This window comes from Phoxinus phoxinus, assembly GCF_949152265.1.
Source record: "Phoxinus phoxinus genome assembly, chromosome: 1".
Lineage (NCBI taxonomy): Eukaryota > Metazoa > Chordata > Actinopteri > Cypriniformes > Leuciscidae > Phoxinus > Phoxinus phoxinus.
In genome coordinates this window covers 23,386,713-23,411,226 of record NC_136876.1, presented here as the reverse complement: position 1 = coordinate 23,411,226, position 24,514 = coordinate 23,386,713, and the positions used below count along the sequence as shown (strand labels likewise).

General features: G+C 38.7%; 2 protein-coding genes across 7 annotated transcripts; both read left to right on the top strand.

The window, feature by feature from the left end:
• Nucleotides 1-114: 114 nt before the first annotated feature.
• cramp1 (cramped chromatin regulator homolog 1) lies at nucleotides 115-16,517 on the top strand. 3 transcript variants are annotated; one of them, XM_079623912.1, is made up of 20 exons: nucleotides 115-293; nucleotides 2,259-2,629; nucleotides 3,704-3,903; nucleotides 4,307-4,460; nucleotides 6,207-6,290; nucleotides 6,401-6,449; nucleotides 6,582-6,667; nucleotides 6,984-7,107; nucleotides 7,812-7,893; nucleotides 8,100-8,927; nucleotides 9,264-9,432; nucleotides 9,884-10,047; nucleotides 10,672-10,740; nucleotides 10,873-10,954; nucleotides 11,654-11,764; nucleotides 11,868-12,037; nucleotides 12,126-12,312; nucleotides 12,403-12,555; nucleotides 13,311-13,447; nucleotides 15,365-16,517. In XM_079623912.1, exons 1-20 carry the CDS (start codon nucleotides 202-204, stop codon nucleotides 15,485-15,487), a joined length of 3,435 nt encoding a protein of 1,144 aa, XP_079480038.1. In that variant the 5' UTR covers nucleotides 115-201; the 3' UTR covers nucleotides 15,488-16,517. The 3 variants fall into 3 exon arrangements, with proteins under 3 accessions (XP_079480038.1, XP_079480039.1, XP_079480040.1); XM_079623913.1 differs by lacking the exon at nucleotides 115-293 and adding an exon at nucleotides 1,562-1,877; XM_079623914.1 differs by lacking the exon at nucleotides 115-293 and adding an exon at nucleotides 2,077-2,171.
• Nucleotides 16,518-16,695: 178 nt separating this feature from the next.
• dhrs7b (dehydrogenase/reductase (SDR family) member 7B) lies at nucleotides 16,696-24,242 on the top strand. Of its 4 annotated transcripts, none has more exons than XM_079617908.1 (8): nucleotides 16,731-16,767; nucleotides 17,466-17,547; nucleotides 17,884-18,041; nucleotides 18,158-18,276; nucleotides 18,479-18,689; nucleotides 19,126-19,218; nucleotides 22,600-22,752; nucleotides 22,851-23,895. In XM_079617908.1, the coding sequence occupies exons 3-8, from the start codon at nucleotides 17,888-17,890 to the stop codon at nucleotides 23,054-23,056; spliced, it is 936 nt and encodes a 311-aa protein (XP_079474034.1). In that variant the 5' UTR covers nucleotides 16,731-16,767; nucleotides 17,466-17,547; nucleotides 17,884-17,887; the 3' UTR covers nucleotides 23,057-23,895. The 4 variants fall into 4 exon arrangements, with proteins under 4 accessions (XP_079474033.1, XP_079474034.1, XP_079474036.1 ...); XM_079617910.1 differs by having other exon boundaries at nucleotides 16,749-16,767; nucleotides 17,466-17,551; XM_079617907.1 differs by lacking the exon at nucleotides 17,466-17,547 and having other exon boundaries at nucleotides 16,696-16,767; nucleotides 22,851-24,242.
• The last annotated feature ends 272 nt before the right edge of the window (nucleotides 24,243-24,514 follow it).

Below are 24,514 nucleotides of genomic sequence, written 5' to 3'. Positions count from 1 at the left end.
AAATGAATGAAATGACGTTGGTTAAACGTAAGTTTTGATTGGCTGCTTTGAAAAAACGCCCCCTCTGTTTTTAATGATTGACTGGATAACTCCTCCGTCAATCATTTTACGAACGCGCCGATGCTCATCACATTGACCAATCAGGGGATTTGTTTTTGAGTTGTGGTAGGCGTGCCTGACAGCAGAGGAAAACAGGAAGGGATGCACTTCAGTGGTTCTCCTGCTACCCCTCTGTTTGGTCTTTCTGGATACCGTGGAGTTTCTCAAGGCCAAACAAGAAATCTCCTAAACAGGTATAGAACTTGTAAAAATATTTTTTTGTCAATACGTAATTATTGATTACATGTCTGAGCTGATTATATGACTTTACCGCAAACGAAACGGGAACTGTTTAGCTAGCAAGTTAGCGGAGCAACTTTGTCAATGAATGTGCAGCTGGCACTGCTGGTTTGGTGTCAGTTGTTGCAATTCCTTTATGGTGTAATCAGACTAACAGACTCTCCTTCATGCACTATTTTAAGCCCCTCAAAAGATGTTTGATAGCTAAATAACCTGGGTAATTGTGTAGTATTCACAATTGTGCACGTGATACTGAATCAAATTGACAGTGTATTTCAGATAGTTTATTTGTACCTGTCACTGTTGGTGCTCAGTCACATGGTGTTATTTCTAGGCAAACTAAATGTGATATGTTTTATACTTGTTATAACGTCTACATGTTTGAGAAAATCTAACTTGAAAGCTCAAAGAGGGGGAAATAAAAGCATTTTTTAAATCTAACTGCTCCCTTCAAACTGGACTGGACACAGGGACATTGGCAGCTGCAGCTGTTGGTAGCAGACATTGCTTGAGCAGCTGAGATCGGCATTGCCTAACTGTATCTTATTTCATAAAGACATTATGACAATGTAATTCATGGGATAAATGAAGCTAAAAGTTGTTTTGCACCCACAACATAGAGGTCTCAGTCTTGGCTGCAATAATGTTTAAAAAATAATAGGAAGCAACGGAACTCTAACATCTAAACAAGCATGTTTGCTACATTTATCGAGGTAAACGTGTTTTGACATTTGCTACTTTTGACAGTCTGTTATGTCAAAAGATTGTAAGCTCTTGTGAGCCAAAGACACACCCTAATCAAGCAAAACATTGTCAGGTGACTAGTGAAACTTTTTTATTTTAAAAAGCAGTTAAGATGAAAGATTCTAGAAGTAGTCACTGTTATATATGGTATTTTTTATTTTATTGCTGTGTATGCAAAGCACCAGCATACCACACCCCCTCTCGAAACCGTGATCTATATGTGCTCTATCATCAAGTCTGTCCTGCTTGTTGTTGAGATGATGAAATCAACTAACACTGTAGCCATTTTATCTTGGGATGTATAGAGACTGTGGGTGTTACTGAGCAAAATGTAAATGTTACATGTTAAAATGCTTCTGCTCTGTTAGTTATGATGACGTATATAGTGTAAGCAAAGTCCAGAGAGAGAATAGTAGCTGTGCGCGTGCATTGGTTTGTATTGACCGAAATGCCTCAAAAGCAGATCTGGTTTACAGTCAGATTCAAAGTTGGCGTCATCGTGCGGTGTTTTATCAGAAACATATGCTAAATGACAGGTGTTTGTTGTTGTTGTTATTATTGTTGTGATAAAACTAGTGAGTTTGTGAGTCAGAGTTGCTGTGGCTACGAGAGCTCCCAGTTGCGCTGCGCGGAGTTGAACCCCAGTAGGAGCAGCAGCCTGGAGAGGACGACTTTGCCTGACCTCGTTTGCGCTTTGAATATGTTCAAATTCGTCAAGTTTTGGCCTCGAAAATCTCCGAACTCATGGTGAAGAGAAAGAAGACGCCGTCTGCTTCCGAGGAGCTCGAGAATGGGTAAGAGTGCTTGAGAAACAAGCACTTTAGATAGAGGTCGAATGCGCGAAAGATTTGCGTTGTCGTCTGTCGTTTCTGCTGGGCGCTAAAGTGTAGGCGCTCGCGCTTGAATTTCAAGATAAATAAAGGGCAGCTTGCAACTCGAGTCACGCCAAACTACACAAAAAGGAGGCTGTGGTGAAAGCAGAATATATGTTTTTAGTCACATTCGTGAATAAGCGAGTGGATATTTTTCGATGCGATTTGTCGGGACGGTGAGAGGGGATTTGAAACAAACAGCGGCGGCCATGTTGAGTTGAGCAGAATGTCGTCTTTCCAAGTTGATCGTTGTTTTGAGTCGCGGAAAATGTTTACGAATATGCTTGGTTTGTGTTTGCGCAGGATGACAGTGGGCCAAGGGGGCGGTTCGGGAGTCGAGGGGCCGAGCAAACCGGACCGAAAGCCCGAAGGAGGCGAGGATGGAGAGAGCGCAGATCAGGCGAGCGAGGAGACGAGTACAAAGAGAGTCGGAGAGGAAACACTTAATCCATCAAGCGCGGCCAGCCCCGGTTTGGCTCCGACTCTTTCAACCCAAACATTAAGCCCACCCGGAGTCCAGCTAAACCCGACAGCCCTTTCTCCGGTCCTGGCTGCCCCGAACAACCAGGACCAGCATCATTTTCTTCGCTCCAGCGTGCGACCTCCAAGCAAGCGGATACGGAAAGATGCCGCGTCCCCGGCGCTGAACGGTCACGGCGGTGCGAAAGCGAAAGGTGAGTGTCCATCTCTCGACGTGTGTGTGCGATGCTCACCTGTCAGTGCATCCGTTCTCTGTACTTTTATCTCACTTTTGATCGTGTTTAAGTCATTTGTACAGTGATCTGTGAGTTTGTGTGCTGCTTTTGATTTGACGTAACGCGAGGAAGCTCTCACGCTTTCTGGAGTGAAAGTGACAAACTACTCTCACTGAAGCCTCTTAAATCTCAGCACTGGGATGTTTTGGTTGCTTGTAGCCATATTAAATTACTTAATAAGCATCAGTGCACTATTTTAAGTGAGCAGACTGGATGGTTATTTATTTCCCTGTCATTCAGCTGTCATTCAGCTGGTGACAAATCACTGTCAGGAGTTTCATTCTGATGCAACATCCAGCTGTGCATCTGATCAGGAGATGAGTGGCCACTCTGCCTCTACAGTGAATCAGGATCACAAGTCATGAGCTTGAATGATCTGTTTGTGATCTGAATGTACACAGGGGTTATAAGGGAATCAATGTTTATTTTAAATGTAAACAATAGCATAGCATGCTGTAATGTATTCTGGGGTGCTCTTGTTGCATGCTCTTGAGTGTGTGTAAGTGGGGAGGTCTGGACCCCCTCAGAGGGAGTTGGGACTTCACACATACTTCTTGACATGCACACATTTTAATTCTATGCAATTTTTATTTGTTTGATGTGATGTTTTGCTTCTTTTTTTGAGAAAAAAAAAGAAAGAGTGGAAATATTTCCTTGGTTTTGAATATCTGTTATGTTAAGCCCAAAAGAAATTTAACAGCCCAACATATTATGAATAAATTGTAATTGGTTGCACAGCCATCCAAATTAAGCTTGTTCATTTTATCACTCTTTTTTTATTTATTTTGTGTATAAGTGACAGTTTGTTATATATATACATACATATATATATATATATATATATATATATATATATATATATATATATATATATATATATACACACAAGTACTTTTTGATCTTGGACTTGTTGCAGTGCTTTTCTCTGCAAGTATTACAGCATGTGTTAGAACTGACATACTAACCTTCTTTCTTTTCCTCTCTCTTTCTCAGGTGCAGAAGCAGGTCCCTCCGTGTGTTTGACAGCTGCTGCGGGTTCAGCCGGCTCTGGGGCCGCTGGAGCATCCAGATCGGCCCCAAAGGGCCAGGGCCCTGCAGAGAAGGAGGAAGGGGGGAGTCAGAAACGAGTGCGCAGACAGTGGGAGTCTTGGAGCACTGAGGACAAGAACAGTTTCTTTGAAGGACTTTATGAGGTAATTAGTCAGTTTTAATGAAAATGAAACTGCTGAAATCTTTTGGCAGCTCTCTGGAAGTTTAGTAAACTGTAGGTTTTTTTTTCAGTGGGGATAAAAAAAAAAATCCTTGATTAGTTAATCATATGGGACAAAAGAATTTGCAGTATTACTGAATAAGTTCCATTATTAAAGTTTCTGTCCCTCCTTGACTTGCAAGGGACAGACTGCTATTTAACTGTCCCAATAGTTTTAATTTATGTCATCTCTAAATGTACAGTTGTGGTCTGTGACATCTTATATTGATTTCTTTCTTTCTACATTCTAATTTGTCATGTAAATGGAAGATTCATATATTTTGTATTTTATTTAAATCTACAGCTATGGATAACTGTTTGTCATTGTCTCTCCTGTTCTTTCATAGCATGGGAAGGATTTTGAAGCTATTCAGAACAATATTGCTCTTAAATATAAGAAGAAGGGTAAACCGGCAAGTATGGTGAAGAACAAGGAGCAGGTGCGCCATTTCTACTACAGAACCTGGCACAAGATCTCTAAACACATCGATTTCACCAACGGTGAGATTGACAGATGCACAGTTTATACTTTGTATTACATTAATAGACCACAGTAGAGTCCTTTGTTTGATAGGAGCTTCCCACCAGATGGTTAGTTGTCCATATTAGTTCCTAAATATATACACTACCATAAGTTTTTTTTATTATTATTAATACTTACATTGAGCTAGAATGCATTAAATTGATCAAAGTAGCAATAAATATAGTTATAATGTTACAAAAGATTTCCAATTCAAATTAATGTTGATCTTTTGAATTTTTTTTATTCATCAAAGAATAAAATTCTGATATTATTATTAGAAACTGTAATGCATTTTAAAATATATTAAAATAGAAAACAGTTATTTGCAATTGTAATATTTCATAATATTACTGTTTTTACCATAATAAAATAAATACAGCCTTGGTGAGCATAATAGACTTCTTTCATAAACATTAACACCTTTTACAGACCCCAAACATAGTGTAGTAGTACATACATGTAGAACTTTTTGTGTGAGATTTACCGTAAATCTGATACAGATTTTTAAATCATTGCATCAATCAACAATGTCCTGTTTTTAGTTAATGTAAAATTAGTTTACTAAAAAACAACAAAAAAGCCTGTAGTCTTATGCTAATTCAAAAAAAAATTACCATTTTTTTCCCCCAGACCAACTTAATAAATGTTTGTTGCTATGTAGTGGTGATGCCTACAAGATAACTGTGACAGTATTAGTTAAACTTAACTGCTTAAATGTCAAGGTAATGCTTGCTTAGGTAAAAATGCCAGGTAGAACCAAGTACAAATTTAAATAGTCTGCCTTTTTTTAAAACTCAACAGTAGCTTAGCCATTTGTTTATATTATCTGTTGACTACCGTGCCAACTGAGCCTTTATTTTCTTTGCATGAATTCCAGGATAGTGCACCCCCATTTTAATAACACATGGCTCACATTAGGTATTGTTTGTCCATCAGTCAACTTGACACAACAAAGATGTACCTAGCATCCAATTTAAATTAATTCTGTCACGTTCATCTTTGAATTTTAATCTTCTTGGCTGCCACACCGCTTGGTTTTTGTCAGTCAAGGGATTATCAAATAATGAGTGTGCCCACACTATCCACATTTGCTTGCATGTTAATGATTTTATATTGCAACCTTATTGTGATTTAAAGCGTACATGTTTAGCATATATGAATGTATTATAAACGGCATTGAACTCCACTTCTATATTTGTGGTACACTGTCTTTATCGGTTGATAATATAATGATAATAAAAGCATGCAGTACCGCTTAAAAGTTTGGGGCCAGTACGATAGATTTTTTGTGTTGTTTAAAATAAAAAAAGAATACTTATATAATTAGAAAGGATTCATTAAATGTATCAAAAGTCACAGTAAAGACATTTATAATGTTACAAAAAGATTTCTATTTCAAATAAATGCTGTTCTTTTGGATTTTCTATTCATCAACTAATCCTGAAAACAATTATATTATGTTTTCAACATTGATAATAATAAGAAATGTGTCTTGAGCATCAGATCATCATATTAGAATGATTGTAGTAGAAAGACTGGAGTAATGAGGCTGAAAATCACAGGAATAAATTACATTTTAAAATATATTCAAATAGAAAAGTTATTTTAAATTGTAATAATATTTCACAATATATATATACATTTTTATTTTTATTTTACTTGCTCAATAATTTCATGTTCTTCTTTCTCCAATCCTATTGCTTCCTTTTGTCCATCTTTCCCAGTGTATTCACGTGTCCTGAAAAAGTCTTCTCAGGAGCTCTATGGCCTCATCTGTTATGCTGAACTCAGGAAGAAGGTCGGAGGCTGTAAGTATATCAGTCAATTGGTTTTCTGGATCAAGGGGGGACATTTTAAGTGGTTTCACATGGGGACATATTGAATGTAACATTCCCTGGTGTCTTCCTGTTCCTTCTAGTGATGGATGACAAAAATGTAGCCAAACTTAATGAGCTTATCCAACAGGGGTAAGTGTGTGTATGTATGTGTGTGTGTGAGAAAAAGAAATTTCAGTAATACACAGTTGTGATGATTGCTTATTGGAACATCTACTGTACATCTTTATAGGTTGTGATGATAATTTTGTGTGTGTGTTTCAGGGCCACCACAGTGCGTTCCAAAGGCAGAAACCTGAGGATTAAAGCTCCCATGTGCCGCGCGCTGAAGAAGCTCTGCGATCCAGATGGTGTGTGTGAGAGAGAAAGCAAAAACACTCTTAAAAGATTGATTTAGTAAGCGAGTTAACAGATTGAATAGAGGGTAACAAAAGAAAGCTGAAAAAATGGAGCACCATGGGTATTTAGGTGGACCGGGGCGACGGATGAGTGTGCCAAGGCTGCTCTCCAGGGTGTAGGAGGAGTGATTCTTCATAGTTTCCATGGTTTCAGGCTGTGGGACTGATTGGAAATGGGCGGTAATGCAGATTTAGGCCACCATCAAAATCATGGAGAAGGTGTAGTAGGCTTCATCATAGTTTTTCTTCCTTTCATTCTCTGTTTCAGGTGTGAGTGATGAGGAGGATCAGAAGCCTGTGCGTTTACCTTTGAAGGTGGCCGTCGAACTTCAGCCAAGAAGCAACCACTCCTGGTCTCGAGTTCAGAGTCTAGCCCATAATCCTCGGCTCAGGTGAGCTTCACCAGTACACAATAGGGCTGTGTATCAGCAAAAAATCTGCCGATACGATTCTATCGAAACGCCACTCTCAGCAGCGCGGATAAGTGAGCTTCAGATTCAAAGAATTTTCTGCGTATTGGATTTTAGCATGGCTTATTTTGCAATCAACACTTGTCGACCTTAGTGGTTTCTTAACAGTGGTAGCCAAAATGAGTCCACACTTCAGCTCTTAACACCATGATGGGAGCTGGTATAATTCGATTATTTTGTGAGCTGGGTTTGCTAACGCTAACCATGCACCGACCCTTTCTGAGATAACACTTCCATCGGTCGGGTTTAAACCGAACACAAGCCACTGACATGAATCATAGATGTAAACAGATAAATAAATATCGATACAGTGTTTTTGAGAATCGATAAAGTATCGCCAAACATAATATTGCGATATTCATGTGTATTGATTTTCTTACACCACTAATGCTTCTCTCGCATACTTCACTGATCCTCCTGTTTTAGATCCTTCCTTTACTTGGCTTATTATTTCATTGCTTATTGCAATATTGCTTATTGCTTATTTTGAAATCCGATAATGCGTTCCACTTCCATGTACGCCACCATACGGAAGAATGATACTTTATCGATACTTCAAATTCAATGCAACATTAAAGTGACACCAAATTTTGTAATATTCACCCATGCCTGTGATGTGTTTGTAGGATGGTCGTCGAGTTGCACCGGAAGGTCTCCACTCTCATTGAATTCCTGAAGCAAAAGTGGGCTGTTCAGGATCAACGAATTGTATCCTTGCATTCAGATTTCAGATCTCAGCATGCAGTCAAGAGTTACATTTCTTTCCTTTTTCCTTCCTCCTCTATTTTATGGGATACATTTGTGATAGATTTGTTAGCTTTGTTTGGGAAATTTGGCAGAGATCTCCATGCTAAAGCCAGTACTCATGCTTATGTGCTTTATAACAGTAATTCTCCTTAACTTGTCACGTATAGCGCAAGAGCATAGCGGAACGAGAAGCTCTAGACAGCTTGGCCCAGTCTAGTGAGTCGGAGGACCTGTTCCTATTTCCTGCAGAGACCAGCACAGTTACTACTTTGCCAGGTGTGGCTCGTGTTGTGCACTCCAAGGCTTCCTGCACGGTACACTGGCAGGAGAGTGGGCGTGGACGGACAGGTATTAGGGACTTGCCTGCAGCTCACATTCTGGGAATTCAGCCTGCTAGAGGAAAATCAGGCAAGTCGGGCCCGGTGGGAGGAGACCCGAAAAGAAGTGACGGACATCCTGTTGAAGGCACTGATTGTTGCACTTCCGCTCCAGGTTTGGAGACCAGTGTAAATCCCACCCTGAGCCCTACCTCTCCAGTCAGTCCAACCATCAATCCATGTCTTCCCATTGGACAGGAGGGAAATGCGTTGGGAACTGTGGAACAAGAGGCAGTGATTCAGACTGATGCTAGTGTGCGGGACAAAGAGACTGTCACTCAGGGAGAACCCACCCTTATAGAGGGCCGAATTGAGGAGCCTGGAACGGCAGGTGGAGTTGCATCAGAAAAAGCACCGCCACAATCAGAACCTCAAGGGCGGGTTGAGGAAGTGGGCGGGACTGAACGATCTCCTCAACAAATCCGAGACGATGGTTGGAGCTCACAGGGCTCTGAGAATGTGACACTGGCAGAACTCTACCTCATGCTGGGCAAGCCTGGGAAACTACAGCTGGAGTATGAATGGCAACCTAAGCCCCAGCCCTCAGCCCTACCCAGCACTCAAAGTGTGCTTCGGTGTCTCCTGAGACTAGTGTCATCAGAGGTCAACCCCAAACCAGTGAGTCTTTTTTTTTCTCTCTTAAACCATAGACTTGACCTTTTCACCTCTACTACACTTACACAAACCCACCATAAAAGCCACAAAACAAGCTTTTGTTAGAAATCGTCAATGAATACTGTGCATATAAATAAATATAAGACCAGTTTGCACTAATTCTTCCTTAGAAGTTGTTCTTCTGTGATTCCGTTTATGTGTGTGTGTGTATTGTATTTACATGTATTTATTTAAATCATTTTTAAACTTTTGTTTTTTTAAAACAGATATTTTAAGATTAATTTACAAAAAGTGTTTTAATTTAATTATAATAATCTATTTTTATTTTCTCTGTCCTAGACTCCAGAGGTGTGTTCAGTGGGCACTTCACCATTTAAATCAGGTCAAGAAGAATCATCTGTGACCCCTCCAGGCAGAACTCCAGCTGGAGCGACCCGCAGTCCTAGCTGGGGGCGACAGCAACATGCGGCACGCTCAAAAATTATTCTGAATAATCCAGTCATCCCAGGTACACAGACAAAATTGTATCTATTAAGTTAAAGTGTGTCATTTCTGGAATTGTAGAAATAATGAATTTTCCCAAATATGCCCCCATTTGCCTTTGTTTGGCAGATAGTTTCGCGCCAGCACTGGTTGGGCAGGTGATTTATTTGGTTGTAAATGGTTTACTTAGTCGCACATTAAACTGGTATAGAAGAAATATTTAAAATATTGAAACACTTTACTTTTAAAGTGAGTATAATTAACAGTCTCCCAAAACTGAGCAAAGTATATTGGTCCCAAATCAATAGACCAGCAACAGGTAACAGCTGAAAAAATCCTGAAGTTTCATACCATCTCTTCTTGAATTAAAAAAATAATAATCATATTGACTCAATATTGTGACAAAAGGGTATTGCAGAGCTCCTGCTCTGTATCAGATTGACCAGCTGAAATTTAAATAGATGTGTTCTCGGCAGGAGGAGGGAGGAACCTGCCGCGTTCTCTGCTGGCCTCGGGAGGTGACAGCGAAGGGTTTGCTGTCCCAACGACCCTGCCTCCAAACAGCTCCCGCCAGTTGCGGATGTTCTCTCCTAATAAGGAGGCGGAGTTAGCCTTTCGCCAGCAGCTGGACTCCATCAGTGTGAGTAGCGTCAGTGTTTCTAGAAATGTTGTTATTATTTATTTATTTTCTAACGCCAGACCCAATTCTCGTTGAGACTTGGGTCTGGGAACCACATGTGCATTTTCTCGTATTTGAGGTGTGGTTTACGAATGCCCGGCGCCGTTTATTGGGTGCTAAGAATGTCTATCAAAAGTGCCTGTACATAGCTCATAGCCAATCGTTTCCATTATACCAGATGACGTATGTAGAGTGACAGAAATTAGACAAGGAAGAAGACGATGGGTAAGATATTTTTGTGTAATCAATGACGTTCAGCGACTATTGCCGTTTGTGCAAGATAAACATGAGGGTCGAAGAGGTATATATGGATATGCGACACAACTAAGCAGTTTGTTTATATGTCGTCATCGTCTTGCTGCTCCCTCCCCGTTCTGTGATTGGTTCCCTAGATGAGGTGAAAATCTGGTCCATGGTATCCAGACTGCCTTTCAGCGTGAATAAAATCGCGCTGCGCAAAGGCAGTATAGGGAAACCCAGGCTAGGGGGGATTTCTTCTTTTTCTTTCTGTTTTCTTCTTTTTCTTAATTTTTTGTCTGTTTCCATCAACAGCCTTTTTCCTCTAATTATGCTTTTTTTCCTCAGTCAGATATGTTTTCAAAGCAGCGGAAAATAGGGAGGGGCCGTCCACTAAGGAAACCTCTTGTGGTTCAGGTGAGTGGTGATGGAAGGAAAAACTAATAAGAAGTGGGGCTTTTGCTTTTTTATACTCTTCACATTGGAGCTGTTCTTCTGTTGTTTGTGTTTATTTAGATATTCTAATAGTTTGTACATGTTTTTTTACAGAGAACACTGCTGCCACGAACCACTGGAGACACTTCGCCTCATGTGTGCTCCTTCTCCATTCTCTCAAATTCATCTGCTACAGGTGATTAACCACACTAAAGTGTAACACTCTTTAAATGCACCTTTATTCACACATGAAGTGACCTAAGTATTTTGGCACTTATGCCACACTTTATTGTTATTACATAACAAAATATTACTCCAAGTGACTTTTTTTATTTTTTAAGATACAAAAACTATTTTCAAGCAAAACATTTAGGCCCCGTTTACACGATAGGAAAACGCAGAAATTTCTCTGCGTTTTGGCCTGTCATTTACACGAAAACGCCGTTTTTATCCCAGAAAACGATTATTTCTAAAAACTCCAGCCAAAGTGGAGATTTCTGAAAACGGCGGTTATATGTTGTCGTGTCAACTGGGAGAAACGGGGTTTTAGGTTCTCTCTTGTCGATTCTGAGGATTTTGATTGGCTTGCATGGCTTTATCCTTCTCCCTACACTGCCGCCCATAGGTTTGGCATAGTTATGATGGCGCTCGACGGCGTATTTATGCGGGTTGTGTGCACGATGTTATTATTGAAAACGGAGGGGGGGAAATATTCGTTTCTCTAAATACCCGGCTATGTGTAAATGTGGGCTTAATAAACAAAAAAGTTTGGTTGAAATGATAAAAGTGACTTGAGATGTATGTATTTTTGAGTGCAGCTGAAGTGTCCAAATACGTTCAGGATTACTGTATCTGTCTGTCTGATTTTTATTCCAACGTTGTGTCTTTTATTCAGGCACTGGTTCTTTTCGTCCAATACAAACTCGTCTCGCCCCATCCAACCGCCAACTTTCCTCAAAAGCTTTGTCCACTACAGCGAGTCCTGTGCCCGCTAGTCAGCTGTCCAGTAAGAATCAAATTAGAAACTAAATGATAAAAGATGCATTCATGCACTGAACAATTGAATCCCACAACTACACACTCTTGAATTTCTCTTTAATTTGTTTCAGGTGCTATTGACCTGGCTGCAAAATCTGCAGGCATTATCCCTGGCAGCCCCTGTCGGGAAGTGGAGACCCCTAGTATAGAAAAGGCCATTGTGGAGTCTGAGGAGGCCATGGATTCGGCACCTGCTGCACCTGAGCTAGAGCCTGATCTACTTGATCAGGATCCTTCTGAGGTAATAAATAATCCTCTCCCTAGATCCTCTTTCACTTTTGGATGCACAGTTGATCATATCTTGATCTGTTTGTTCTCTTTGTCTGCAGGAGACCCTGCAGAATGGCATCTCTCCACCTTCTCCAGGGGGTGGGGACTCCCTCTTGGCCCCTCCCAGTGTTGCTTCCTTATTGGATATCTCTCTACCGGGCCCCCCAGAGGAGTCTCTTCCATCTGGAGAGGCGCAAACTCAAATCAGCGACTCTATTATTGAGCTCGCCATCAACTCGCACTATGGTACGACCTGTGGGATTGAACGCGGATATTAGAGGAATGTCGATCTCAGTGGGCACTCACTCACTTCTGGTCTCTCTGTCTCTTTCCAAGGTGATGGATCATTGCTCTCACCTCCTAAACTGAATGGGAGTGATAGATCTAAGCTCCTTCCCTCTTCATGTGACAGCTGGATGCCGTCCCCCACACACGACCCTCAGTGGTACCCCAATGACTCTACTGATTCAAGTCTCGGCTGCCTGCTCTGTAAGTATCAAACACGCTTCGTCTCAATAACTTTTTTCAATGGCTGTTTATATTAGACATTATTTAGACCAGTAACACAGTAGGTAACAAAATGATAATATACCGTACACATACACATTATCATGTATATACACTACAGTTCAAAAGTTTACTCTCAGTATTCAATTCTAATTTTTACTTTTATTCAGCACCGACACAAATTGATCAGTAGCAGTAACTGTTTTCAACATTTAATAATAATAAGAGTTTCTTGAGCAGCAAATCAGCATATTAGAATGATTTCAGAAGGGTCATGTTTAAAATCGTACTGTAATCGTAAAACTGTTATTTTAAATTGTAATAACATTTGACAATATTAATGTTCTTGCTTTATTTTTGATCAAATAAATGCAGCCTTGGTGAAATAAGAGACTCTCAAAAATCTTACCAAACCTTAACATATAATATGAGCTCAATATTTGATGCCACTTGAAAAATATGAATGAGCACTGTTACAGACATCTTTTGCTGTCCAGTGTCAAGAACTAATTATAAAAATGTATTAATCATTTATTATTGACATTGAATTATTATGTGGCAACCCTAGTTTAATTAAATTATATATGTTGCTTAAGGTATCTATTTAGTATTGATGCTGAGATTGTCAGAGGCTGGTATCATACTGTAGCCACAATGTTCAGAGTCGCCCATCTGTGTTCTTACAGCAAACCCTATGTCAATATTGACAAGCGCATCCTTGTTTTCCTGATTTGCAGCAAGTCTGGCATCTCCTGATAAGACAAGAAGGACAGCCCTGCCCCCTTCGAGTAGCACAGCCTTACTTGGACCCAGTTTACTGGACAGCAACTCCCACGATTGTTTTCAGTCCCGCGGCCTGCCGGATGCAGCCGAGGTGAGAGGAAACACAGAAAGTCCCCAACTGCTGTCTGGTAGCTTAATGTTATTTGATATGGCACATTATCGCCAAGTGTTCCTATTAATCTTTTTTAGCATCCTGGCTTAAACTGGAGATAAACAATTGAGGGGGTTTGAAATTAGTTTGTATGTCAATTAGGGCTGCTCGATTATGGTAAAAATCATAATCACGTTTATTTTTGGTCAACTTTGAAATCACGATTATTGGTGGGCGATATGATCAAAGTGTTATTTCACGATATGAGTAATTTTATATATCAGTGAAATTACTTCAGCAAAAAGATACTAGGTTGGGCTAGGTAAGAAAAAGGTCCTCAAAAAATTACATAAGTCAAGTAAACAGTCAGCAATACAATTAGAACAAAGAATCTAATTACAAACAAACAGCAATAAATACAACAGAATGAAAATACAAATGAAAAAAGTGTTATTTTTTAAAGATGTACTAATAATGGTATTCAGAAGTAATAGCCTACAACAAAAACTGAATTATCAAATGTAAAATAACACTGCATAGTCTTACTGTTCTCAGGATAAAAACGAAAAATATTAAGTTTATTATGCATTTATTAGTTATTATGGAAAATCACATATCTATCTCGCGCTCTCTCTCCCCCTCAAACGCACACATACAGTACTGACACACACTCACAGAAACGTTTTGTCATCGCTGCTCTGACAATTTTATCAGTAAATATTTTAGCAACTTAAAAAGCTACATGACGTATCTCACTAGCGAGGTGCAGATAAACGTAGTTTTGCTATTAGTAGACGCTGGTGCTGAACACTGTTGAGAGACTGAGGTAATTCACACACACACACACACACACACGCTCTCTCTCTTTCTTTCTTTCTCTCTCTCTCTCTCACGCTCTCTCTCTCTCTAAACGGCATTAATAACTGCATTAGTCTGCTATGAGTGACTCAAGTCTCCGTTATTAGCTCTAAAATTATGTTTTGTAATTACCGTAGCAATGGAGGCTTGAGATGAGATGCTTAAGAAATGAGTCCTACATACAAGAGTGTTTCAAGGACAAAACCTTACAAACATCTTGAAATACATCATCTGAACAATGTTTTGGGGTGTGGTAACCATAGTAGAAGAGGAATAATTGACTCAGGGCCATTAAATTATTAGAAAAATAACACTTTGTGTCGGGGCCTCATAACCACCTCGGGTGTGCATTATTTTTCTAATAATTTAACGGCACGGAGTTAATTATTCCTTACATAATCCACTGAGTTATGTGAATACTCTCCAAAAAGGCATTCTGACATTTTTATGCATACGTATTTAGCCACGTATCCGAAGCCCATTTGCTTATCCGCGTTCATCTCCATCTCAGAGCGCGCGCACAGAAAGCCTCCAGGGGAACAGAGTCTCTTTTGTGGCTTAATGTGCTTTTCAATAACGCTGTTTAATATCAAACACGTCCCGCTGTTTAGCAACAGCAGACTGCATTTTGCAACACTCACTTATTTGGTTGATTTTGATAAGTGTGGGCTTTTAGGGAGGTCCGAATGCACACTGCTGTGAAGGAAAGGAAGGACTGAATGCGGGAAAATACTTTTATTATCGAAAAAAGACTATGAGGTTTTCAATCACTAATCATTTTACCATGATTATCTTGTTTCCATATTCGTTGCCAGCCAAAATCTATTACGATTAATCGTACGGCCACAATGAAAATTAAATGTGGTGTCTATAGTCATCTTTAAAAGAGTTTTATATTAATTGTTATCTGTAATTATTAATTAAATTGCTGCCTCTGCAGTTCCACAATCATATTAAGCCATATTGCGATTATGATTTTATTTTGATTAATTGTGCAGCCCTTGCTGTGGCCCCAAAAAGCATTTGGACATGTGCTGATAGGCTGTTTTCTTGCTACAGGTGGATACCCAGCTAGCTTGTATGATGAGCGAGAGCAGCGTCGACTACATCGCCCGCTTCAATGACCTCGCGCAGGAGCTCTCTGTCACAGAACCGACCCTCCCACCTCCTCCAGGGGACTGATGCACTGGGCGGAGCCTTTCACTGCCACGCCCCTTTCATTTTGGACAGGAGAATGTTAACCAGAGAGTGGTTCATCTGTAGAAAGTGCAATAGACTGGCAGGGTCCACAACAGTCTTTGGGCTCGTGTGTGTGTGTGTGTAAGAGAGAGAGAGAGAGAGTGTGTGTGTGAGTGTGCGTGCGTGCGTGTTGATTATTCTGTGGCTATTGTCTCATGAGTCACACCCAGGACACTTAAAAAAAACTCCAGTTTACAGTGCAACCTCATGCACAGAAGAAAACAAGACCTGCCATATCTGAACAAATATAGTCTTCTCATCTGTATATCTGTCTCTAATGTCTTACATGTGCATGCTTCTGTAAGTAGAGCCGCGGACTGTATGTGTTTTTGTTGTTTCTTTCTATTGTACAAAACCCTCTAAAGCCATAGGAGTGCATCTGCACACACCCTCCGTCTATGAGACCTCAGATTCTGGTTTCTTTTCGTCATTTGAATGTTTTTAGTTGGTGAATGCCACACTACTAAAAAGGACAAGGGCTTCTTTTTGTGAGATTGTTACAAGGACTGAATATCTAACACATACACTAAACAAAATTACTGATAACACAAATGCAGTGTAGTTACATCAAAAGTGAGACTGAACATTTTCCCTTCAATTTATTATGCTATTTTCCCCAAAACACTAGGATTTATATTTCTTGTCGAATTAATATAAAGCCAATAAGTGGTAGATTCTGAAAGTGTGTGTGTGTGTGTGTGTCAGTCATATGAGTGTTTGCACAGATGTAAATAGACAATAACAGACCCCAGTATTTACTGCTTTTGTAACATATTGTAAATTATTGTCATTTGGATTATTTATTGATAACTCACTGAGACAGTGTTTTTTGTTGTTGTTGTTGTTTAACATCCCACATGTGGGCATTTAGGAGCTCCTCTGTTTTAAAGAGTTCTGTGTTGTTAAAATGGGGTTTTAAACCCAATGTGTATAAATAGAGCTACAACAAACCCATGTGTGTCAGTGTTATTTGAGATACTATTATAGTTTTTAATTTTAATATTTTCCATTTTAAGTTTTTTAAGGTTTAGTTGATAAAAAAAAAAGAAAGATTGAAGATATATAGCAGTTTTAAGTAAACTGTAATCCTGGTGTCTACTCTGTACCTTGTTGCTGGATTCGGTAGAGGGCGTTGTGGCCCCACCCCTTTCAGACACGGACAAAGTCACGTGATGTTATTGACTTCCGGATTCTCTATTCAATCATAATGGTCTCGACTTTTGGTAGGTAATGTCATTATCCATGCAGGTTTATTTTATATATTTACTGAACATTGCATGTTGATACAACAGCCTTTAGAGGGAATGATTATTATGAGATACTGAGACGTTAGAAATTAATAGGTATGTTTTGTGAAAATTAATTTGATTGCATAGCGCACTAACGTTAGTTACTGTACTATTGCTCCTTGCTACTACACATCACATAATTGAAAACGTGGCTCTGTATTATTGAAAAAGACTAAGGGGTTCAATCACTAAAATTACTCAACACTTTACCGCTAATGACCATGACTGAAGAGTTAATTTAGTGTTATTATTAGTATTATTTGTATAGCTTTAGCTTTATTTTTATTTCATTTTTAGTCATTCTAAATGGGTCATGACATGGATCTTTAATTATTTTAATATGCTTGAGGTTCACGTATAATGTTAAAGTTTTTTGCATATGTGAAAGAGTTATTATTTTCTACGAAGCCCCGCACACATGGCATGCAGGAAAAAATTCGTTCCCTTGAATTTATAAATACGAACGATTTAGCAAATCGTGTGCACAATTTATAAATTGAGGGAACAAATGAGTTAATTGTGCACGTGATTTAGCCTACAAATTTTTTTTTTGCATGTCATGTGCGGGGCTCATAGAAGACCCCTTTAGAATGACAAAAAAATTGTCTGAAATGATCCGTTTTTTTAAGCAGCGGCTCGTTTAAGGATGGCCAGTAAACGGCCGCCACTATTATGATTGGCTAAAGTCATTGCATAGGAATGCACACATTGCATGTGAGTAAGTGTTTTAAAAACAATATCCATTTAAAACCGTCCTTTACAGAAAAAGCATTATGAAATTGTTAACTGTGATGTAGCTGCCGTGAGATCCGAAACAGTTGGCTGCTTCATCTTACACTGCACCTTGTTTACAAAACAATATGCAGTCAAATTCTCTGAATAAACATATAACACATATGCCCTTGTAATCTTTAATCAAAAACATGCATCTGTTCTCTTCATGACGAATGTCTTGGCGGCGGGTGCTTCTGTCATGTTACTTCTAGATAAAGATGCTGGGTTGAGTTGGATTTTTATAAATGTAAATTAATTATGCAAATGTGTACACAGACACATGGAGCGTGTGTTAGGTTTAGGTGTTGGGCCACTTGCTGCTGGGACTGTCGGGCTGCTGATTTTGCTGAAAGTGATCCAGAGACTGAGACACAAGCAGAATCTACAGGATAAAGTAGTGGTGATCACTGGAGCCAGCTCAGGCCTGGGCAAAGGTTACATGAACATAAACTCTCTTATAATGCTTATCATAATGTCTTATCAATGCCATTTGACTGTGGATATTAATTCATTGCTTGTTTAATATCTTAATCTGTCTTCTCACCCTCAGAGTGTGCACGGGTCTTCCACGCGGCGGGGGCCCGACTGATCCTATGCGGACGGGACCAGAAGAGACTACAAGAGGTCGTTGAGGAGCTGAGAAATAAAAGTAATAATGGGAAAATACAGGTGAAAACCTTCAAGAAAATCTCTCATTCTCCTTTTTGACTGTTCAGTTATATTTTAAGGCTGTTTAAAAATGTGATTGTGCTTATACAGTGAATTCAGGGGGGACATAGGGTGTTGTTTATTTACACTAGACAAAAATGTACCGGTAGGTGTGAACATATCCAATCTCTTAACTATGTTTATTTATTACTTTCTTTTTCAGACTTACACTCCCTGCACTGTCACCTTTGACCTCTCCAGCACATCCCTGGTTTCCAGCGCCGCCAAGGAGATTTTGAAGTGCCATGGTCACGTTGATGTCCTCATCAACAATGCTGGCATTAGTTACCGTGGAAACATCCTGGACACCCACGTCTCAGTTCAGCGAGATGTCATGGAGACCAACTACTTCGGTCCTGTTGCTCTTACACAAGGTGAGTGAATAGGAGTCAAAGAAAGAGATCAGTGAAATCATTATATAGTTTAAAGATTGATAAAAAATAATGTATCTTAAAAGGCCATTTATTCCTGTGATGGCAAAGCTGTATTTTCAGAAATCAGTCTAATATGATGATTCAATTCTCAAGAAACATTTCTTGTTATTATCAATGTTGAAAACACTTCATGCTTAATGCTTTGTGGAAATTTTAATAAAAAACTTTCTCAAGATTATTCAATGAATTGAAAGTCCAAATATATACAGTATATATTTAAAGATTATATTAAATGTGAAATATATTATACATGAAGATACATTATATATAATTCAGTATATATCACATTATATCCTGACATCACATTATTACCAAAAATGAAATGAAATTATATAATATAAATATCATGTTGTTGTTGTTTTTTTGTCCTGTCCAGCCATTCTGCCTTCAATGGTGGATAGACGCAGTGGACATATTGTTGTCATCAGCAGTGTGCAGGGAAAGATTTCAATACCGTACAGATCTGCATGTGAGTATTCATACACAAAAAACAGGTATTCAGATGTAAGAAATGACAATGTCTGCCTCGATGCAGATTCCACTTCAAGATAGGTGTTAGAACAAGCTCATTCCCCAAAATGGATTAATTATCATAGAGTTGAACAAAGTCAACTGTTTTATTGTTTCTGATTACACATCGTGAGCAAATGGTCATCGATTGTAAAATGGGAGCAGGTGAGGGACTATGAAGGTAAAAGAGTAGCAAAACTCGAGAGCACGTAGATGTGAATTTGAGAACTTGTACAATAAATATTCATACTTGTACGCTAAAATTTACACTCACAGCTCCAATGTGAAAATCTGTGAAATAAAAATCTGAAGTTGAATGTTGAAATTTGCAACATTCTATCGCAGACAATAGTCACAAACCTGTATTCTGAGTTTGAAGCTGCAGACAAGTAGTCACAAATGTGTAAAATGCCACATCACAAAAATACAATGACAGACACAAACTTGTAATATATATTTGCACTTATTCTCTCGCAGTACAACCTCAATTAGGTAATTGCAACTTCTCAAATCTATCCCTGCAATTAAAAATTTCACACCTTCACTTTTGTTACTCTTTTCGCTATATATATTTAGTGCAAAACGGACTTGTGCACTTGCAACTCAGAGGCGGCCAGAGAGAGAAAGGGGGCGGGAGCGGGGGTGTTCAAAGAAGCCGTATTATTGGTTGGCACCTAGCCAATGAAATCTGGGACTTCTATTGTACGCGATGATGTCACATATATCACACGAATATATCACGAAAAGAGTAGCAAAAGTCAAGGCACAAATTTTGAAATTGCAGGGACATTTGAGATTTGAGAAGTTGCAATTAGCCTAATTGAGGTTGTACTGCAAATGAGAATGTAAGAGTAAGTGCAAATATATATTACAAGTTTGTGTCTGTCATTGTATTTCTGTGAATGGCATTTTACACATTTGTGACTACAGGTTTGTGACTATTGTCTGCGAGTGCAAATTTCGACGTTCAACTTCAGATTTTTATTTTACAGGTTTTCACATTGGAGCTGTGAGTGCGTACAAGTACGAATATTTATTGTACAAGTTCTCAAATTCACATCTACGTGCTCTCGAGTTTTGCTACTCTTTTGCCTTCATAAGGGACCCTTAGAACCATCTCGGACCATCTCAACTTCATTAGCATACAGACCACAGCTGTTACAACAGGAGCAACTTCATTTTTGTTTGGGCTGATAAACTGTCACGAGATAAAAGGACTGAGATTAGGATGCTCGGGGTTCATTCCAACTGTTGAAACCAAGGTGCTTCACTGCTACGCTGCAATAAAACTTCTTCATTGCTGAGGGGATTCAAATATTTTTCTTCATGAATGGGTTTCTGCGTATCTTTAAAAGTCTTTAAAAGTCTTAATTTGCCCTTACACAAATGAAGGCCTTGAAAAAGGCGTTAATTCAGTATAGAAAGTCTTAAATTCATTAAGTCATGGCATTAAATTAAAAATAAGAATATCTTCCTCCGTTTTTTTGCTCTGTATTCCAATACAAATATCTAAACATCTTTAGATCAAGATACATTCATTAATACATACATAGGTAAAATGCTAATGTAAAATGAAGTCTTGAAAAATGTAATAAAATTGAGTTTATGCGTAGCCGTTTAATCTTCATAAACTATATAGCTTACATTTGAAAGCTAAAAACTTTAAGATTCAGCCTCTGAATATTTTAAAAGGTGAAAAGAAGCAGTTTTTTTGACAAGAGACATGGTTGTTTTTTTAGCATCTGACTCTAAACTATTTTAAACCGCTTAACTCCGAGAAAGTTTTCTATCCAAAGAAGGATCCAGTAAGCGAATGCATTCAAGCAGTCAGTCCAGAACAGCACTAATGCAGAGAAAACCCGGCCGATTACATCTGAGATGGCGGAGAGACTTACATCCAGTTTTCAAAAACTATTCACTTCAAAAACAACCTCTCTCATATTCAGAGGTTTCTGAGCCATGCCAGTGTTGAATGAAATACAGACTGAATGGCAGGTCAAAACGTGAGCATTATGATAGCAAACTGCATCTGGGTTGGATAAAGCAAACCACCGTCTCGCTAGTAAAGTTTTGATGAATTACTTTAGTAATCAAGGTAAAGACAATTGCAGTGACATACAGGAGTCGTATAACGGTATAAGGCACATGTTCGTTATTATTGATGCGCAAACAAACCGTGTATGTGCGCTCTCGGCACACTGATCGCTAACATGGTGTTTGCACAAGCATTTCAATAGTCGTGAAATTGGCCAAATTCATGTCCTGCTTGCTTTAAAAGCTGTAAAAAAAAAATCCTCAGTTTTTGCTGTTGCACTGCATTATGAATTATGAAAATTAAAAAGTATTTTTTGAATGTTCTGGAATGTTTTCCATGTGCGCTTTGGTTTGCACAGTAGTTTTGAATTAAATGGTCTCCTTATATCATTTGAATATCAGGTGTCCTTTTGGAGTCTCCATGTGTCCCCTTTGGAAAGACCTAAATTTACCTTAAAAAATAAAATGTACTTTTTTATCAGAATCATCCTCAAACTTAAACCAGAACCTGGTGAAACATTTATCTTTATTTTAAATGTTTCAAGCCTTTCAAATCCTCGTTTTAGTATATATTTTTTTCTTGTAGTATATCATTAAAAAGGGTAGTCATTTATGAGCTTCTCTTAAACTGTTCCTGTACTACTATGAGACAAGAAACTGTCAAGTGTCTGCTTTCGAGTAAGACCAGGATATTAGGCCGGTAGAACCAAGGGTTCAAAAGCTGCAGCCGTGTCATTATTGTGCTTAAGGGGTTAAAAGAAGAATAAATATGTCAGTGAGTTATCAAAACTTCTCTTTGAATTAAGTTGACATTTTTCTGAGCCCACTGGCAGATGTTCATGTTTTAATAATAAACTTACTTAATTTTGACCAATTCCACATAAAACAAGACTTCATATTATTATATATCATTTTTATCTCCAGTAAATGCATCTTGATGTAAGAATCTTTAGACATTTGCACTGTAACAAAAATACTGAGGAACACTTTTTTGCTCTGTGATCAGAATGTACAGTAAAAGATGTTTCCATATTCTAGTGGTTGGCAGCAGAGCGATTCAAGGTATTTTTTATGAATGAAAAAGTAATGGATATCTGTTGGAAGTTGTAATTTCAAACTTTGAAGTGTCGTTAATACTACTCATTGTGTTTCTCCCTAGACATTAACTGTACATTAAGAAAACTTATTGACGTATTGTTTTCTCCTTCAATTTATTCCTTACATTTTCTGAACTCTGTTTTAAAAAGGTCTTTAACCCTGACTATTACAAGTGACCAGGTTGCATCTCTGTAATGCTTTTGATCAGATGCTGCATCTAAGCATGCGACGCAAGCCTACTTTGACTGTTTGAGGGCAGAGGTGGACAGGTTCGGCCTGCAGGTGTCTGTCATCAGCCCGGGTTACATCAGAACAAACCTGTCCATCAACGCAGTCACGGGGGACGGCTCTCAATATGGAGGTGAGAGAATGCTTTTCTTGTCAACCACTCTTTTTCTCACTCTTATTCTCACTCTATTAAGAAGCGTTTTGTTTTGTTGTGTTCTTTTGGGTCTGAAGTAATGGACAAAACCACAGCTAAGGGGTGGGATCCAGTGGACGTGGCACGTGCCGTTCTGAATGCTGTCTGTCACGGACAGAAAGACGTGGTGTTGGCTGGGCCGCTGCCGACTGCAGCCGTCTATCTGCGCACACTCTGGCCTGCTCTCTACTTCAGACTGATGACTTCACGGGCCGTAAAAGAACAGAGAGTGAAAGAAGAATGAGACAAAACAGTATTAGAAAAAATCTTTGCATCTTTCCTCTGAAGATTTATTCGCCAAAAACTTTAATTTGTATGTCTAAAGGCGAATACTCATGGAATGTATTTAATAAATATTTAAAAATGAATTGAATCATCCCTGATCTGGGAAAAACACAACCACCAGATGACCAGTCTTTAGATTAGAAGAGCAAACATTTATCATACAAGAACTAGATTATTTTCGATTCTAAGATGTATTCTATTTATATTGTCCTGGATTAAATGGTTTGTTAATAATACTTTGACCATTTATTAACCCTAATAAATTATGAACTCAATTTTTCCACTCCAGGCACCCTGTTGCAGGTCACCTTTGCCTACAGTTCATAATCATCATATTCAATTAATTATCATCATACTGTTCTGGTGCCCCTTATGCTAACATGAAGTTGAAATCTGAACTTGATTTTTGTTTTGATGAAGTTTTCAACTGCCTTTTGTCCCAAATAGGTCTCTATAGCAACAACAAAAACAATATCATGTGGAGCGTCACTACAGTCTGCAAGGACCACATCATGATCATCTGGTTATGACAGATGGTAATGACTCATTTTCGTTTTATAGTGATGCACCACATCACTATAAAATAGTATGCCACTCTCAATAAGATCCTGGGAGGTGGATGTGCTTGATCAAGCAGTTGTGTTTTGTAGGAAAAACTAATTCTAAATTGTGCATTAATTGACATACAGGAATGACATACTCCTCAAGAGACCATGATGTTGGTCCAAATTAAAACTATATTTGCACCTTGCTATGCTTTACAGTTGAACATTAAAAAAATATGGAGTTTGCAGTGCCAGCCCAGGTGATTTTTGTCTCCAAATATGGTTGATGGAGGAAACTCGCCAGACAGTTCTGTCAAGGCAACGCTATTTAAATGGTTCAAACGGTCAGTCTAAACAGAAGAAAATGTACTGCCATATTCATTCTTTCATTCATCCACCGATTCACATACAGCGCCAAACTCTGCGATTTAAAAAGATGTCCACGTGCATGAAATATATGGTATTTTAACAAATATATGTCTTAAGATGAGTTATGCATTCTCAGTTTCAGACCTAGTTTCTTTTGAAACCTAGTAAACCATTAAGAACCTGTACAACATCTCTGCACTGAAAGTCCCTTTTTTTTTTAAAGAAAAGTCCAATTCCAGTCCCCTTAAAATCCTGCACTAATTAAATGAGATATGTGACAGTTTAAATTTCATGTTCACTCTTTCTGTATAAGCTTATTTTTAAATAGATTTTTAAAAACAACATATGCACTCACCTTCTGACCTGAGAACATTACCATCATGAACTATAGTATAATATCGTTGTGATATAGAATGATATATAGCATTATACACTGAGCCAAAACATTATGAGCACCCGTTTAATATGCTGTTGGTCCTCTGCTGCGTGCTGCCAAAACAGCA

Coding starts and splice junctions, on each gene's coding strand:
- cramp1 (XM_079623912.1), top strand. CDS start 202: ATGCACTTCAGTGGTTCTCCTGCTACCCCTCTGTTTGGTCTTTCTGGA. Junction 8,928..9,263: donor CAGAGGTCAACCCCAAACCA/GTGAGTCTTTTT, acceptor TCTCTGTCCTAG/ACTCCAGAGGTGTGTTCAGT. Junction 12,556..13,310: donor AAGTCTCGGCTGCCTGCTCT/GTAAGTATCAAA, acceptor CCTGATTTGCAG/CAAGTCTGGCATCTCCTGAT.
- dhrs7b (XM_079617907.1), top strand. CDS start 17,888: ATGGAGCGTGTGTTAGGTTTAGGTGTTGGGCCACTTGCTGCTGGGACT. Junction 18,277..18,478: donor GTAATAATGGGAAAATACAG/GTGAAAACCTTC, acceptor TTTCTTTTTCAG/ACTTACACTCCCTGCACTGT. Junction 22,753..22,850: donor GGACGGCTCTCAATATGGAG/GTGAGAGAATGC, acceptor TTGGGTCTGAAG/TAATGGACAAAACCACAGCT.